A 15675-nucleotide genomic window follows, 5' to 3' on the forward strand; every position below is an offset into this window, starting at 1 on the left:
AACCACCCTGACCCTGGGGAGCCCCCAGTATCCTGCACCAGGCACCACAGCCCCTGGTCTTCTGCTACGACAGCATTACACCTTCTCGGTCACGGACACCACATTCCTTTAGGATCATTCTGCTGCTGGATGCTGTGGGGCTCCAGCTTCCAGACCATCTTCTGAATGTGTACAGGTCAAACGAGAAATGCACATCTCTTCATCCAGTAATCACACAGGAGGTTTTCTCCCACTAGCAATTCAGAACATAAAAGGGAGACGTACCCACCCTCCTCTGTATTCTTCCCCACAGCCCCCAAGTTCACTCACCTATTAAGAGGTCCCTAGCTGACTGGAGGGACCTTGGAGAGAAGAGCTTCAGGCCATAGACAACGTAAGTGGGAGGGTGCCGGGCTTTGGCCCCTGTATTAAGAAGCAAAATAAGGCCACACAGCACACAAAAATAGATTGGTCTGCTATATGTTATGATTTGGTTGTGTCCCTAGAAAACAAACACAATGTCTGAATGGTACCTATTATTTTGATTAAGTGACAAAAGCTTCATAGTCAGTAATTCATATCATAATATCAAAGCCATAAATCACATCCCCCCCCCGCAATAATGCATATACACAAAACACCAGGAAAAGAAAAAAAAAAAACAAAAACCTCGGATACTTATTCTGACAAGAACAAGAATATCGAAAAGAATGTTATGCCTTTCAGACTCAACAAGACTTAGCTGAAAATTTAATTACCATCCTTGGATACAATTTAGATCTAATTCAATGCTTCCCCAAGAGCAAAACATCCGTTTGTATTGTTCATTTCAAGAGCAAAACTAATATAAGCCATTAGTTGCTTTACATGGTCTACCTTGAACCCTGCTATTAATAAGAAACAGAATTATAAGTGGTGGGCTTTGATTTCCTTGTCTTGAAAAGCAAGATCGCACAGGTGCAAATTTATACCCACAGAGATTGCATAAAATGTCTTAGCATAGCACAGGGAATAATCCAATTAAAAAAAACTCACCATTTATATACATTTTCCTTTGAGGAAGACCAAAAACTTAACAGGTCTCATCTTAGCCCTCAAAATATTGTTATGAGGATAAGTAGAAACATTTTTATTCTTCTCCTTGAATAGATAGAAAAATTAGGGAAAAGATACAAAATGAAATTTTCCAGGGCAAAAGCCAATGAAGAATTTACATGTCATAAACCAATGCACAATTCGTGTGGTTCAAAAAAACCAACAAAAATGAATTAAGGGGAGGATTTTCTTTGCAACTCATGAACTACTTTGGGTATAAAAAGTAAAGATTAAAGTGATATGGGTTCGGATGTGAATATTTAAAGTCATTGCCTTGAACATGTTATATTTAGAAATGCAATTTAAATTGCCACTGCTTCTATAATAGAAATGGTCCTATTCTGAGACCATCTTTTAATAGGAAGGAAAACACAGGCTGTCCATGGGGGCTGGCTATGTTTGGCCCTGAGTCCAGACTCAGTCTTGAAAGGAATATTTGCACTCTTATGAAATTTCCTTTTGAATCCAACTGGGTCATAGATTAGTGGGTATGGGAATACTTCTGCGTTTAAAAAAAAAAAAAAAATTGAAACAAAAGCCTAAGTGAAATCTTAATGCATTTCGTATCAAGTGAAAAGCAAACTAACTTGGTTGGTATAGACAGCTACTTGATATACAAATGCGTAAGCATATGAGATATTCCTCAAAATGACACTGCTTAGGATATAAAATTAAAGAGCTGCCTCCCTCTTGCCCTGATTCTTCCTTTTCCTAAAAGGTTAAAAATACATTTTCTAGGAATGGAAATTCTGCTCTTGAACAAGTTTGTGATATCATCTTAAATCTGCCAAGCTCAACTTTATGTATGGGCAGAGGAATGCTCCCTTCCTAATTGTAGTTTATGGGACAGAACTCGAGGCTGGCTCGCTAGCGAAGAGCCTGCCTTCCCCATCATGCCAAAGCTCCGCTTCCCTTCCCGGCCTGGGCTTTGGGTCCCTAAACCATTCTAAGCGTATCACTGGTGTGTGGCATAGACGCCACTTTTATTTTTCTCAATTCCTAACAACGCCTACTACAAATATCCGCTCCCCTGCTCCCCAATTCCTTCTTTCACATATGAATCAATCATCAGACCCCTGAGGATGGATGTTTCTTTTATCCAATAGAAAAATTCCACTCATCCCGCCAGGTAAAGTCTGATCAGTCTTTTTTACAAGTCATCCAACTGCTTCCCATGTGATTTCAACTTTAAAATACCCTGGGGGAGAGCCACAGCTTCAGCTGTGGGCATCTTGGAGACTGTCTGCGTGTGCAGCTGGATTTCCTATCAGCTCCCCCCACACACACACACGTACAAGGTCACAGGCCTGCCCCGGTGTGGGCTCCAGGCGTTACACATGGGTGTCCTCTGCTTCCTCGGTCCGTGGGGCAGGAAAGGGACCCCTCGGACCTATGGAGTTTGCACACCTGCTGGTCCGGCCATGTTCAGGGACCCAGTACTTTTGTTGGCTGCTGTGAACGGCCAGGACAACAAGAGCTAACATGTATCCCACTCCAGGCCCCACCTGGTTAATCCTCGGTACAACGCTAAGAAGTATTTATTATTCTCATTCTGCCAAGAGTAAACAGAGGCACACATTCTATGCCTTAATTTTTTGCCAAATTAAGAAATCTGTCCCCAGCCTGAGGATCTGCGCTGGCCACTGCATCCTGGCTCCTAAGAAGAACCAGGAAGAGGAGAGCGTTCAGCACCGGGACGCAGCCTGACGGCACGGAATTTCATCCACAACCATCATTCTTTAAACACATACTGCGAAGCAAATACGAGGTCTGGGGGACAGCATCAGCAACAGTTTTCGGGGTTGACTTTCCCTTAAAGAGCTCTAGAGGAGGGAGAAGGGTAAGAACGATAACCGCAGGCTCCATCCACCGCCTGGGACACTGTGTTAGGGACCTTGAACCACCACCACTAGCACAGGGGTTCGCTGCATCATAGTTTCTAGCGATGGTGCAGGCTCACTGATTCAGACCTCATCTCTCTGTGCTTGTTGGTAAGTTCTTTTTTACTTTAGGGTTAGTAACTCAGCTGTCCGTTTAGAGTCATCTGAGCATTTTTTTTAAGTTGTTTTTTAAATTTATGTATTTTAGAGAGAGAGAGAAAACACAAGCAGGGTGAAGGTCAGAGGGAGAAGCAAACTCCCTGCCGAATGGGAAGCCTGAGGTGGGAGTCAGTCCCCGGATTCCAGGATCATGACCTGAGCAGAAGGCAGTCGCCCAACTGATTGAGCCACCCAAATGCGCCGTCCGAGCATTTTTAACGATATGCTTCAATTCCCCTTGTGTGTGGAGCAAAAGAAGGAACACGGGGTGGGGGGCTTCTGCCCACGGAGAGCAGAGCCCGCAGAGAACCCGAGCCAGTAAGTAGGCTGTGACTCCCTCTTGGGGTGTAGAGGGGAACCCAAAACATTTCAGAGAAGGCAGTAGTAGATAGGCAGCCACCAAAAGGCCAAATAACTCCTATCAGCTGTTAAAATGCTACTTCCATTTAAATACAGTTGAAATCTGATCAACTACTTTAACAATTGAAAAGGCGCAGGCGAGTGAGTTTTTGGAAGCTCGGTTTATAATTTCATATAGTTTATAATTTCATTTCACAGAATGATGTCTTTCAGGGCCAGCCTGCTAGCTTTCAGGTTTATGAATCTTGACAAACGGGTCGATGCTTTTGTCCAGCCAAGAGGGACGCAAGGCGGTTGCGGCAGTACCCCTCAGAGTGGGGCCGAGTGCCATCGCTCTGCCTGCACCACCTTACACGCTGGCCCATGGCCTCAGCACGTCCCTCAGAGGCAGGGAAAGACAGACAGGAGGGAGGTCACCTAAGTTCCGCCCCTATTTCATGGCAGAAATCCAGTAGATAAGAATTCAAAGAAGGCCATTTAGAGTGGCTCAGGCTTCAAAGAACACTTTTTTGGAGCAAAGCAAGTACATAACCGAAGAGATAAATATAATTTCATTTTCAATCAAGAGCCACGAAGACTAAGTTGACCTTCTCATTCCTAGGACTGAGGATTGAGAAAATTTTTATATGTCATTCAAGATCACACCTCTGATAAACGCTAGGGGATCAAGGTCAACACCGACAGCAGTAAGTCAGGTAGACAGTCCGTACCCTCAGCGTGACGTGATGAAAAGCTCTCTTCCCTTGGATGGCTTTGCTCCCAAAGGTGTATGACCCCAGTCTAATCATAACACAGACATCGGATGAATCCCAGCTGAGGGGTGGGCTACAAAATCCCTGACCACTACTCCTCAAAACCATCAAGGTCATCCAAAAAAAAAGGAAAGTGTGAGAAGCTGTCACTATAACAAAAGCAGTGTGCTATCCTGGGTGAGTTCCTCAAACAGAAAAGGGATATTAGGCTAAAACTAAGAAAATCTGAGGAAAACATGGATTTTAGTTCCTAATAATGTGTCACTATGGGCTCACTAATGGTGATGAATGTGTAAGGTATATGAGAACTCTCTGTATTATCTTCCCAAATGTTCTAAAATAAAAAAGTTTATTTACAAAAAGCATTCTTGGGGCACCTGATGGCTCAGTCTGGCTTCAGCTCAGGTCACGATCTTGGGATCCTGGGATCGAGCCCCACGTCGGGCTCCCTGCTTGGCGCCTGCTTCTCCATCTCCCTCTGCCCCGCCCCGCCCCCGCTCATACACACATGCACAGTCTCTCTCTCAAATAAATAAATAAAATCTTCAAAAAACCATTCCCAGTGATTTTTTTATAGAATAAGAAGTGGTACTAAATGTTTTCCCTGTAGAGTAGTCAGAGCTGACCAACCAGAACACATAACGAGTTCAGCCCTTGCTCTTTGGAGTTTGTACTGTGGCAAGGAAACAGGAAACTTACTATATTCCAGGCCCAGTGCTGGGCTCACTGTATGTATTGTCCAATTCAGTCTTTACCAAATCCAACTGAGGTTGCTCTTATTATCCATATTTTACACCCCCCCCAAAAACAAACAAATAAACAAACAAAAAAACCTGCTAACATTTGTCAGCTCCTTCCACAGTACCAGGCACTGTGCCGAGCCGAGCGCTTGAGACGCCGTCTTGTTTCATCCCCACACCAACCTATTTCATGATTTCCTCTTGCACAGGTGAAAAACGAGATACAGAGAAATGACTCACCCAAGATCTCCGGGTTTGTACATGATTAAGGCTGGATTCAAATCCCCAACCCCACGTGCTACCCCAGGGTGGCTCATGGGGCATCTGAGGTCACAGCCCACCTTCATCCCCTGGGGGCGGGGAGGGGTGATGGATTCCCAGGGGCTGCCCCAGCCACACCCACTGAGAATCCTTGTGGGGCCTGGGAAGGCTGCCAAGTCTGGCTCTGCCCAGGACCAGACCGTTTCTTGCTGCCTCTTAGACACCCTCCTGAACTTCGCTTTCGGGGCGAGCTGCAGCGGTGATGGCTGGTGAGACTGCGTGCAGATCCAGGGACGCCCGGGAAAAGCCTCATTGTCCATTACTGCGCGGCCAGTCTCTGATCCTCAAATGCTGCTGGGGTCCACCCAGACCGTCAAGTGTTTTAGGCTCGGCTCACCTAGACCTGTTTTCTTTTATAACCAGATGCATCCCTGTCAGCCCCCAGGGTCTATTGCACCGTATCTACCAGCACGACATTAATTCTGCATTTATATCTGAAAAAGACAGAGTGTTTTTATTTTGCTATCTTCTGGCTGGAACCACTGGCTCAAAATCTGGCTCCTGTGTGCTCCGGAGGGAAACAAAGAAGAAACTTCAGCCAATCGCTCTAAGAGCAAGAACTGACTGGATTTGGGGATAACCCCTCCCTGGCAGCAAAGGAAAGTACTTGGGGTCATGTGATGCCCAGGGCAGGAGTCGGGTCCCGAGAGCCACCTCAGTGGCCAGACTTGGTTTGCTCCCCTGACCACCTCCTCCCTGAGGTTTCCACATTTATAAACTGGAGATCGTGCATCCGCCTTCTAAATGCCCACATGGCACAGGCAGACGGCAAGAAGAACCATTTCGTACCTCCCGTATTTTCTCTCCCCCTCCAGAACTGTCAGCAAGCTGGCAATTCGAATTGGGGGCTAATCTACCTAGAAACCTATGTGAGCACATCATATTACACACAATGTCTAACGACGACAGTAAGAGAAGTCACTTCTTACTCTCTGTGCATAGGCTCGCTCAGATACAGGACGGCCGCTGACCAAGCCCTCTAGGAACTCGACTGGTTAAGGCACCATAACCCCAATTCAGGGCGAGGACAGAGGGTGGCCACTACCAGCCACGACAGGTCCACAGGGATTGCGTGGGCCGTCCCCGCCATCACCTCTCCTAGCATGGTCTGCATTATTGGGGAAGGTACATGCAAAACACGAGGGTTTAATAGCATCTAACACCCCTCCCCCAAGACGCCCAGGAAAGCGGTGACACTGAAGTGCCATTACTAGAAAGGAGGGTGTATTTTCTGAAGCAGGAGGAGGATGTGACATCTAGGGAGGGCTTGAGCGAAAAGACTGCAGAGCTCCGCATCTCTGGGCACACCACCTGACCCAGATTTCTGACGATAATCACAACAATACATCTTAATACCCTAATTATGCTGCTTCTACTTATCCTGACATTCAGACTCTGGAATAAAAGAAGATGTATTATATGTAAACCAATTATGGGGAACAGAGGAATTTAACAAGATAGCAATGTATGCCATGTGATCGTCCAATTATAAGCTTTTCTTAATTACTATGGGCTAAACATGAGCTATCATAGACTTAAAAGCAGCCCTAAATCCTGGATATGAATATTTTTTCAAAGCACAATAGAGGGAAGATCCAGCTCTCTTTCTCTGGAAGGGTTTTGGCTCAGGGACGGGGCTGCAGGGGGGCGGCACGCAGCTCACCATAACAAAAGAAAGAAGGGCCTCAAAGAGCTGAGAGGTTCTCCAGGCAGGGGTTCGGCACAAAGGTGTGCAGCTGGGGTACCTGCGGGGACTGGGCCGGACCCCATCCCCCAGCACCCTGCAGGGGCAGGGCAGCTGGGTCAGTGGAAACCATGCTTGTGGGAGGACGTCCGAGTACCAACAGATCGGTACAGAGAGCCCAGAGGCTCCGCTCTAAGTTAGCCCAAAGTTGCGTGGATGAAAGGTAACAATATTCTTGCAAAGGTGGGACAGGAGATCAGCTTCAGGTACAGAACGGAATGACCTGTGCTTATACAACTGATGTTACCAATGATGATATGTCCCGCTCACTCAGCATCTATGCTCCGGGTACCGTTTTAAAGGAAGTTAAAACAGATTATTTAATCCCCAGAGCCATATTCATTATCCTTGTTGATAGGCAGAGAAACAGAGACGTGGCAAGTACACATATCCCGCCCAGAGTCCAACATTCAGCGGAGGAACCAGGAAACAGAAGCAGGCAGGCTGACGGCCGAGGCCAGTCTTCCCCCACCCTGGGCTGCATGGCCGGCCCTGGTGTGAGGCCAGCGGGTTTGAAAAGACCCTCTGTATCCTGTCACTCCCCCCCACCCCCAACCACCATCCCCACCATACCTCAGATGGAGCCTGAACTTGGCAACCATGAGTTCTCATTTCTATTTCCATATTCACTATACGTACATTGATATATATTCTGCCTTTTGAAACGTTTTTTCCCCCCATCTTTAACACAAACAGACAAGACAAGCTCCTTGCCCGTTATTTGCAACTTACGTGGATTGGCGAGGCAGGGTCAGGCTGAACGCTCTAGAACAGAAATCAGAAGTCTCTGTGTCATCATCTCATGATTTCAAGGGTACCTTAGTGACGGTAAGAATTAGAGGTGGTCTTGCCTTGAGCAGGGAGTACTGGCAGCTGGCCATGACGAGGCAGAAGAGGAGCACCCACGCATCTTTGCAAAAGCCTTGGTTCAAGGTCAGAAATCCGAGGAGGGAGACCAGGACGATGAGTAGAACTGCCAGCACGTTTTCCTTGATGTCTTCAGTCCTGCGTAAGATAAACAAATAAAAACAAAGGAGATAAAAGGTAAGTCTATTTCTAAAGATCACATGTGAATGCGTCTCAAACGACTCGCAGAGACAGCAGAACAGTCGCCTTAAGCTCACCTTTATATTCAGCAACAAAATTTTAGGGTTTCTTTCTTTTCTTTTCTTTCCTTCCTTCTCTCCTTCCTTTCATTATCCCTGTATTTTGCAAGCACACTCCATATTTTAACTCCAGTTTCCTGTTATTGAAATAAGTGAAATATAATTCCACTGCGTCTCCGTGATCACTACTCGGGCCTCATGGTTAGCTACTCTGTCCACTGCATGAAATGCACTTCAGCCGAAGAGCTGCGTTGGTTCCTCTAGAGGGGGAGGTGTGCGTTAACACTTAGCAGGAAATCCCTTCCAGGTACAAGCTCTGAAGCCAGAATCTGCTTCCTAGTTTGTGGAGCCAAGAGAGCTCCAGCTAATGTGCAGAGGGTCTAACTGAGGTGTGCCAAGACCACAGTCTCCCTGGGTGGTATCTTCTTGAGGGACCTCGAGTAAGAGGTGTGAGATGCAGAGGGGGCTTGAGGATGCTGAGACTAGGGGATGAAGGCTGGCTCTTGGAGGCTGGGTAGGATGTGAGGCACTGAGAGGAGAGGCTGCTAGATGGGAGCAAGGGAATGGGTCAAGAGCTCGGGATGGCCGCCAACAGCTGAGGATAAGACAAGGCTGGGCTTGAGACTTGAGAGGTGACCGACTTCTGTGAAAGACAACAGGCAGGGCAGAGCGATGGGAGGAAGGGGTTGAAATGGACTAACGGAGCATGGCGTGGACTGCAAGGTCAGGAGCGTAGGTGGGTCATTCCCAAGAATTCTGAGCGTATTGATAGGCTCACCAACGTTTGCCTATGTACATATGTTATTGTTAGGAAGGGACGATGGTCTACTTCATTCCTGGCAAGTAGCACTCATAAGCATTTTTTTTTTAAATGAACAGACTTTATTTTTTTAAGAGCAGTTTCAGATTCACAGCAAAATTGAGGGAAAGTATGAAGAGTTCTCACATAGCCCCTCCCTACAAACCCATGCACGCGTGCACGCGTGTGCACACACACACACACACACACTCACACCATGTCCTACCATCAACAGCCCCCCACCCGGAGTGGTACATTTGTTATAACCAGCCGATAGTGACACATCGTTATCAACCAAGGTCCATAGTCCACATTATGGTTTATACTTGGTGTTGTACCTTCTGTGGGTTTGGACAAATGTACGGTGAATGTATCTATCCACCATTACAGCGGCCCGCAGAGTACTTTTACTGCCCTGAAAATCCTCTGCTCTGCCTCTCCACCTCTGCCTAAACCCAACTTCTGGCAATCATGGATCTTTTTACCATCTCCACAGATTTTCCTTGTTAGAAAGTCAGAAATCAGAATCACACCACAGGTAGCCTTTTCTGGTCAGTTCCTTTCACCTAGTAATATGCGTTTAAGGTTCCTGTGTGTCTCTATGTGTTTTGATAACTTGTTTCTTTTTATCACTAAATACTATTTTAATACACAGATGCACCATGGTTTATCTATTCACCTATTAAAGTACATCTTGGTTGTTTCTAAATTTTGGCAAGTCTGAATAAAGCTTCTATAAACATCCATGTGCAGGTTTTTGTGTTAACCTAAGTTTTCAATTGATTTGCTCCAAGGAGCATGATTGCCGGGATGTATGGTAAGAATATGTTTGGTTTTGCAAGAAATCACTGGGTTATCTTCCAAAACAGCTTTACCATTTTGCATTCCTATTAATGATGAACGGGAGTTCCTCCTGCGCCACACTCTTGCCCACATCTGGTGCTGTCAGTGTTTTGGATTTGGTCATTCCAGTAGGTGTGTGTGTCTCCCTGTTGTTTTCATTTGACACTCCCCAACAATGCTGTGGAGTATCTTTACATAAGCTTATCCACCATCTGTATGTATTCTTTGGTGAGGTGTCTGTTCGTATCTTTTTCCGATCTTTTAATCAGGGAATTAAAGTGCAGAGACATGGGAAGAACTCAGATATTATGATGCTCAAGCTGAAAGTTAAAAAAAAAAACAAAACTTCTGAAGGGATCAAAATATATTTAGTAAAAAGGAAAATTCATGAGGTTTTTTTGTTGTTTTCCACTATGCACTTCTTACAGAGCTAAATATATTTTGTTAGTTCAGGTCCATAAAATTCTTTATGTATTTTTTAGTGTGCTCATAACATTTTGATGTATACGTAAAAATATCTAAAGGCTCAAGAACTTTAAAAAAAAAATTTTTTTTCAATTAAATGAACAGGCTTTTTTCCTATTGAGGGGGAAAAATAATGTTCCTGAAAAAATATTTTTCCCCAGATTCTTCTCCAGCGGGACTCCATTCCGCTGGCCCAGCCCCCCTCCCACTCCCACAGGGCCCCATGCATCTCTATTTAAATACCAGGTGAAAAAGTTTACTCCCTGGGCAAGGAGCACCATGATGAAGGCTGTACTTTAGAAAGATTTATCTGGCAGAGTTTGACGAGGTGCACCAGAGGGGAAGCAGCAGAGGAAGGATAAATAACACTCCAGGGGAGAAGGAATGAGGGTCTGGAAGAAGGTCAAGTCTGGGAGGCTGGGACGGCGATGTGGCTTTGAGACACAACACAGACCAGAGCGGAGAGGGCTCTGAATGGACTGTCTACGGTGAACGGTTGACTGAAAAAATAAAGATGATTTCAAGGTTTCAGTCTGGGGAAGAAAGGATCATGGCAGAGTCAATAGCAGAAGGTGAGACAGGGAGCCAGTATGCCAAGGGACGTGGATTCATTTATTCACACAAGACTGCTTGCCGCGGCTCTACGTACTTGGAATACATAAGTGAACAAAACTTCTGGAGCTTTCTTTCCGGTGGGTAGTGGCATGAAATTAGTAATATGCACAAGAAATATTATATTATATAGCATTTGGAGATGATTAACATAATCAAAAAATAAATAGACAAGGTAAGAAGAATTATTAGCGTCTGAGTAGGGAACTATTGTAATTTTCAGCAGGAAGGGCAGACTACGCCCCACCAAGAAGGGACTTCTCAGGTGTACAGCACCTGGGGACTCCAACATGAGGGAGCCGGGAGGGAGAGGTTACCTGCCAAGGTGACTGTGGTACGAAGGAGTAACCAGCAAGACAGAAGGAAACCAAGAGAGGGCTGAGTCCGCGAAGCCAGGAGAGGAAAAGCCTGCCAAGGAGGGGAGCCGACTCTGTCAGAGGCTGCAGATGGTCTAGTGCAATGACGGCTGAACGGTCAGGTCGACGGTGACCTTGACCAGGGCAGGCTTGGGGTGGGTTCGGGGAATGAATGGAACGCGCTTATAAGAGAATGGGAGACAGAGGCCGCAAGCCAGCTCTCCCCGGAGTTCTGCTGCAAAAGAGCGTGGAGAAACCAGATGGTGGGCTGTGGGAGAGTGGGCCGGGAAGACTTCTACAGATGGGAGAGATGAGAGCATGTTCTCAAGGTGACGACAATGGCCACGAGATCATGTGAGAAGCAGGAACGCTCTTCCCGCCGCTTGTCATGCGGCTGACTCTTTCTCTCGTTTCTATCTCCGTCTGCCTGCTTCGCCTCAGAAAAGGCTTCTGCAAGACCCTGTTGTGACAGGGGTGTCGCTTCTCCCCCAGTTTCCTCTACCTCAGGCCCTGTGTGTGTCTTTCATGGCACCTACTCCAGTCTACTCCAGCCTACCTCACACGGCAGAATTCAAGCTCCATGAGGGTAGGGCCATATACCCAGTGCCCAGGGCAGAGCCATGCACGGGGCAGGTGCCTGGTGTCGGCAGCATTTTAATCTGACGAATGAATGAAATGACGTCCAGATGGGCAGCTTTCTCTTTTAGATGCCAATCCAGAAAACAAGATAAATGAAAATAAAACCTGAGTATTTTGCAAGATGGGGTAATAGCAGAATAAAAAGTAGGAGAAAATGATGGAGGGTGCCTGGGTGGCTCAGTCGGTTAAGCGTCCGACTCTTGATTTCGGCTCAGGTCGTGATCTCAGGGTCCCGGGATCAAGTCCTGTGCTTAGTGGGGAGTCTGCCTGAGATTCTCTTTCTCCCTCTCTGGTCCTCCCCACCGCGTGCTGTCTCACATTCTAAAATGAATAAATAGATCATTTTTTAAAAAGAGAGAAAAAGTCATTCTCCTTTTAAAAAGAAGAATGAGGACAAGTCCAAAAATAAATGAGCGGAATGAATGCTGAACCGAAAACAAACAGGAAAGGCTTCAATTTTAAGAACCATGAAGGTAAGATCACAAAAGGAAATATTTTCAAGGAAGATCAGCCTGAATTCCAGAGTAAAGTTGAAAATTACCAAGCAGAAGGCCTTAAGCTATGGGAGTTTATAGCAACGATTAGTTCAATTTCAGTGTTTATAATTCACCAATTTCTTCTACTTCTTGCCCAACCCTTTCCGTTTGTTTTTTCTTATGCATTTATTTCCTTCATAAACTTTAATGTGGCAGTTTGAGTTCATTAATCCTTGTGGAGCTTTAAATACAATGTCCCCCAATGAACACCAAAGGTAATTTATGTATGTCTTTTGAAATTTTACTATCGGAGTAAAAAACGTGAAATTTATTGTGTAAATTCCTGCTCTCTTAAACAGACCTTTCAGACCATCCCTGTCCTAACTAAGGGGGCGAACTAGGGAGGTGTGCCTTAATACAGCCCTACATTGTACTCAAGGCCAGGCTGAAGGGCTGATTTCACACACCGGGGGTCTGTACTTGTACAAAGCTCCCAGGCAATTCTGATCCACGTCCTGTTCAGGGAAAACACTCTCCTTGCAACGGTCTCACACTGCTGGGTTTTTCTAGGTTAGTGTTTGGGTTTTTCTTCCTCTGTCCTCGCTGTTGGCTCGGGGTTCATGCTGTCTTATTTTCCCTCTCAATTGGCCACGAGCTGGAAAACCAGCTCCCCTCATGTGCTACGAGATGCCCGAAAGTGGGCTTATGTGGGCTCTGAAGATAGGGTGATTTCTCCCATGAAGGAAGGGCCTAAATTTTAGTATCTGTACTTGACAAAATCTACTTTGGCTACCTTAATTTCATTGTATTTTTATTTATTTTTCTTCTTTCTGGGTTCTGGGACACATTCCAAGTCATACTAACAATAACAGCAACCAATACTTAAAGAACACTTTGTATGGCTAACTTGATTTAACCCTTGAAATCTCTCTGTATACAGATTATCCCCATTTAACAGACCGGAGACTGAGGCACAGGGAGGTTTCACACCAATCCTTAGATCACAGCACCAGTCAGTGGTGGGTACTGAGCCTGATTCCCAGGGTCTCCCCACACCAACTGAGGGACTCATGAGGGGCCCACGAGTAAGGGAGCAGTACTGTCACTACACATCCTTGAACACTGCCTTCTAACCCACTGTGACCTGCCACAGAAGGGATTAAAACTATAAAACTATAAACTTTTAAAAACTGCAATAATCTTCATCAACCTTTTTAAGACCTTAATTAAATTTCCAGTTAATCTGTTGTCACTGAGCGGATTTAAATAACCCACCTAGAAATTTATAGAATATTTGTTTCTAATATGAAGGGTTAACACAACGGAATCCAACTGTCAAGAGATCCTTTTTGACAGAAAATAAAACTAATACTTCAGGGGAAAAAACCCTGCCTCATCTAACAGGATGCATTATCTTGGACTATTTCAGTTACGTTTAATCGTTCATCTTAAATGTGCGCCCCTGGGGTGACATAGTATTGTGAGAAAAACCATTATAACTCTGTTCCCTGGCTTGTGGATCCTGAAATTTACTATTGTAATTTTGCATGACTGTAGTTTTTTAGTCTGTGATCACACCACTTAAGACATTACTATAACAAGAAGTCACTGGAGGACCAGCTACAGCAAGGCAGGGGACAAGCCTTCCCACGGCCCCCACTGGCTGGCATTTAACTGTGAGACTCTGCGTTTGCTGATGATGGCATCAGTAAAGACATCTTGAATTTTCAAACCACCCTTCCCATCAGAACTGCGTGACGCCTGAGAATCAAAATCCTGATCTCTGTATATCATGAGATCAGCGGGGGCGAGGCAGAGGCGGACACAGGAAGGCTCTGACCTGGCCCCAGATCCACCCGTGCCTCAACAAACTGGACCCTCTCCCGTCTCCCTCCCTGTGCACTGACACAACTCCAACCCCACATTTCATCTTGAGGATCAATGCAAAGAAGAGGCAAGAAAGAGTTAAAAGGGTTTAAAAGGAAACATTACCATTGCAACTGGTGTATCTCTTCATTTGCCCTCATCTCCCCCTGCCCACATCCCAGGGGCCAGGCTCCAGGTGACCCATGGAACCTCAAGCATTCCTACAAAAATGTGGGAAGCCATGAGGACACCAAGGCATGACCCTGTTCCCAGAGCTAACCTCAAGTCTAAAGGGTGTTCCCCAATTCTCCTATCTCCCACTGTCTCCAACAGTCAGGATCTCACCACTTCGCCTTTGGGTTTGCAGCAAAAAGGTATGCATCTTGAAAACATTCCAGAGAACGTTAGCAAGTGGCAATTTCTTTTTACAAGCACGCGAGGGCCCTTGTGTGCCCCCACTGTGTCTTTCATCCATACATTTGTGTGCTTGGCGGGCTTACCGGTCCAGTAACGCCAACAAGGTAAGTCGATCGTACCAGACTTTAATCCACTTGCCGGGGAAAATGATAAACTTGTAAAACTGCTCTCGGTTGAATTTTCCTTGTGTCGAAGAATGTGATGCGTCTTCCAGATCCTGACTCAGATGCTTTCAGGTACCAAAAGAAACAACAGAGAAAGCGTTTCATACCGACATGGTATTGTCATAAATATACCTTGTAATAACAAAAGTACAAAAAGCAGATGTTCCGATTCTGAAATGTAAACCAGCACACGTCATAAAAATGGGTACTCTCAGAGAAAGGTGAGGATCAGCAAGAGCCTTTCTTACCAAGACACTTCCATTCCGTTATAAGGTACCATTAAATTTATGCTACTCCTATCAAAACCCCGCTGTTAATTAAGGCCGAGAAAATAATTCTCATAAAAGATCAGGATTCAACAAAAGATCTGAAATGCCTTCATTTTTGAAAGGCATGTTATCTAATAGAATATTGAAATAAATATTTAAATTTTATTAAGAGTAAAAAGGTTTTCATCACCAGTTTTCTAGGTGGTTGGTGAGACCGAAGATATGAAACACCAAGATATCTATAGAAAAAAATCTAAACCAATAAGACAAATGGGAAAGTTTAATTCCAGGTTTAAAATGTGTTAACCCCAAATTCATCTCAGGATGGCTTTAATCTTATGGAGAAGAACTTAATTTTCAAAACAAAACAAAACAAAACAAAACACAGTCTTCATGGTATATCAAACATACAAAATAAGTAACTCTTAGGAGCCTGAAACAAGGCTGGGCATGGGAATATCAGGGAGAATATGACAGACACACCCCGTGGCATCCTACTGCCAGTAGGAAAACATCCCTTGGGACGTCTGGGTGGCTCAGTTGGTTGAGCGGCTGCCTTCAGCTCAGGTCATGATCCCAGCATCCTGAGATTGAGTCCCACATCGGGCTCCTTGCTCGGCAGGGAGCCTGCTT

General features: G+C 45.4%; 1 protein-coding gene across 2 annotated transcripts in view; it reads right to left on the minus strand.

The window, feature by feature from the left end:
• Positions 1-15675, minus strand: part of PCNX2 (pecanex 2) — a 288644-nt gene that overhangs the window by 205855 nt on the left and 67114 nt on the right. For both annotated transcript variants that reach the window (XM_032312937.1, XM_032312936.1), the window contains exons 10-13: positions 14693-14838; positions 7882-8035; positions 7763-7795; positions 310-481 (exon numbers count right to left, since the gene is read on the minus strand). In XM_032312937.1, coding sequence (XP_032168828.1) covers positions 310-481; positions 7763-7795; positions 7882-8035; positions 14693-14838 — 505 coding nt within the window. The remainder of the gene's footprint in view (positions 1-309; positions 482-7762; positions 7796-7881; positions 8036-14692; positions 14839-15675) is intronic.

Source organism: Mustela erminea, chromosome 14 (assembly GCF_009829155.1).
Source record: "Mustela erminea isolate mMusErm1 chromosome 14, mMusErm1.Pri, whole genome shotgun sequence".
Lineage (NCBI taxonomy): Eukaryota > Metazoa > Chordata > Mammalia > Carnivora > Mustelidae > Mustela > Mustela erminea.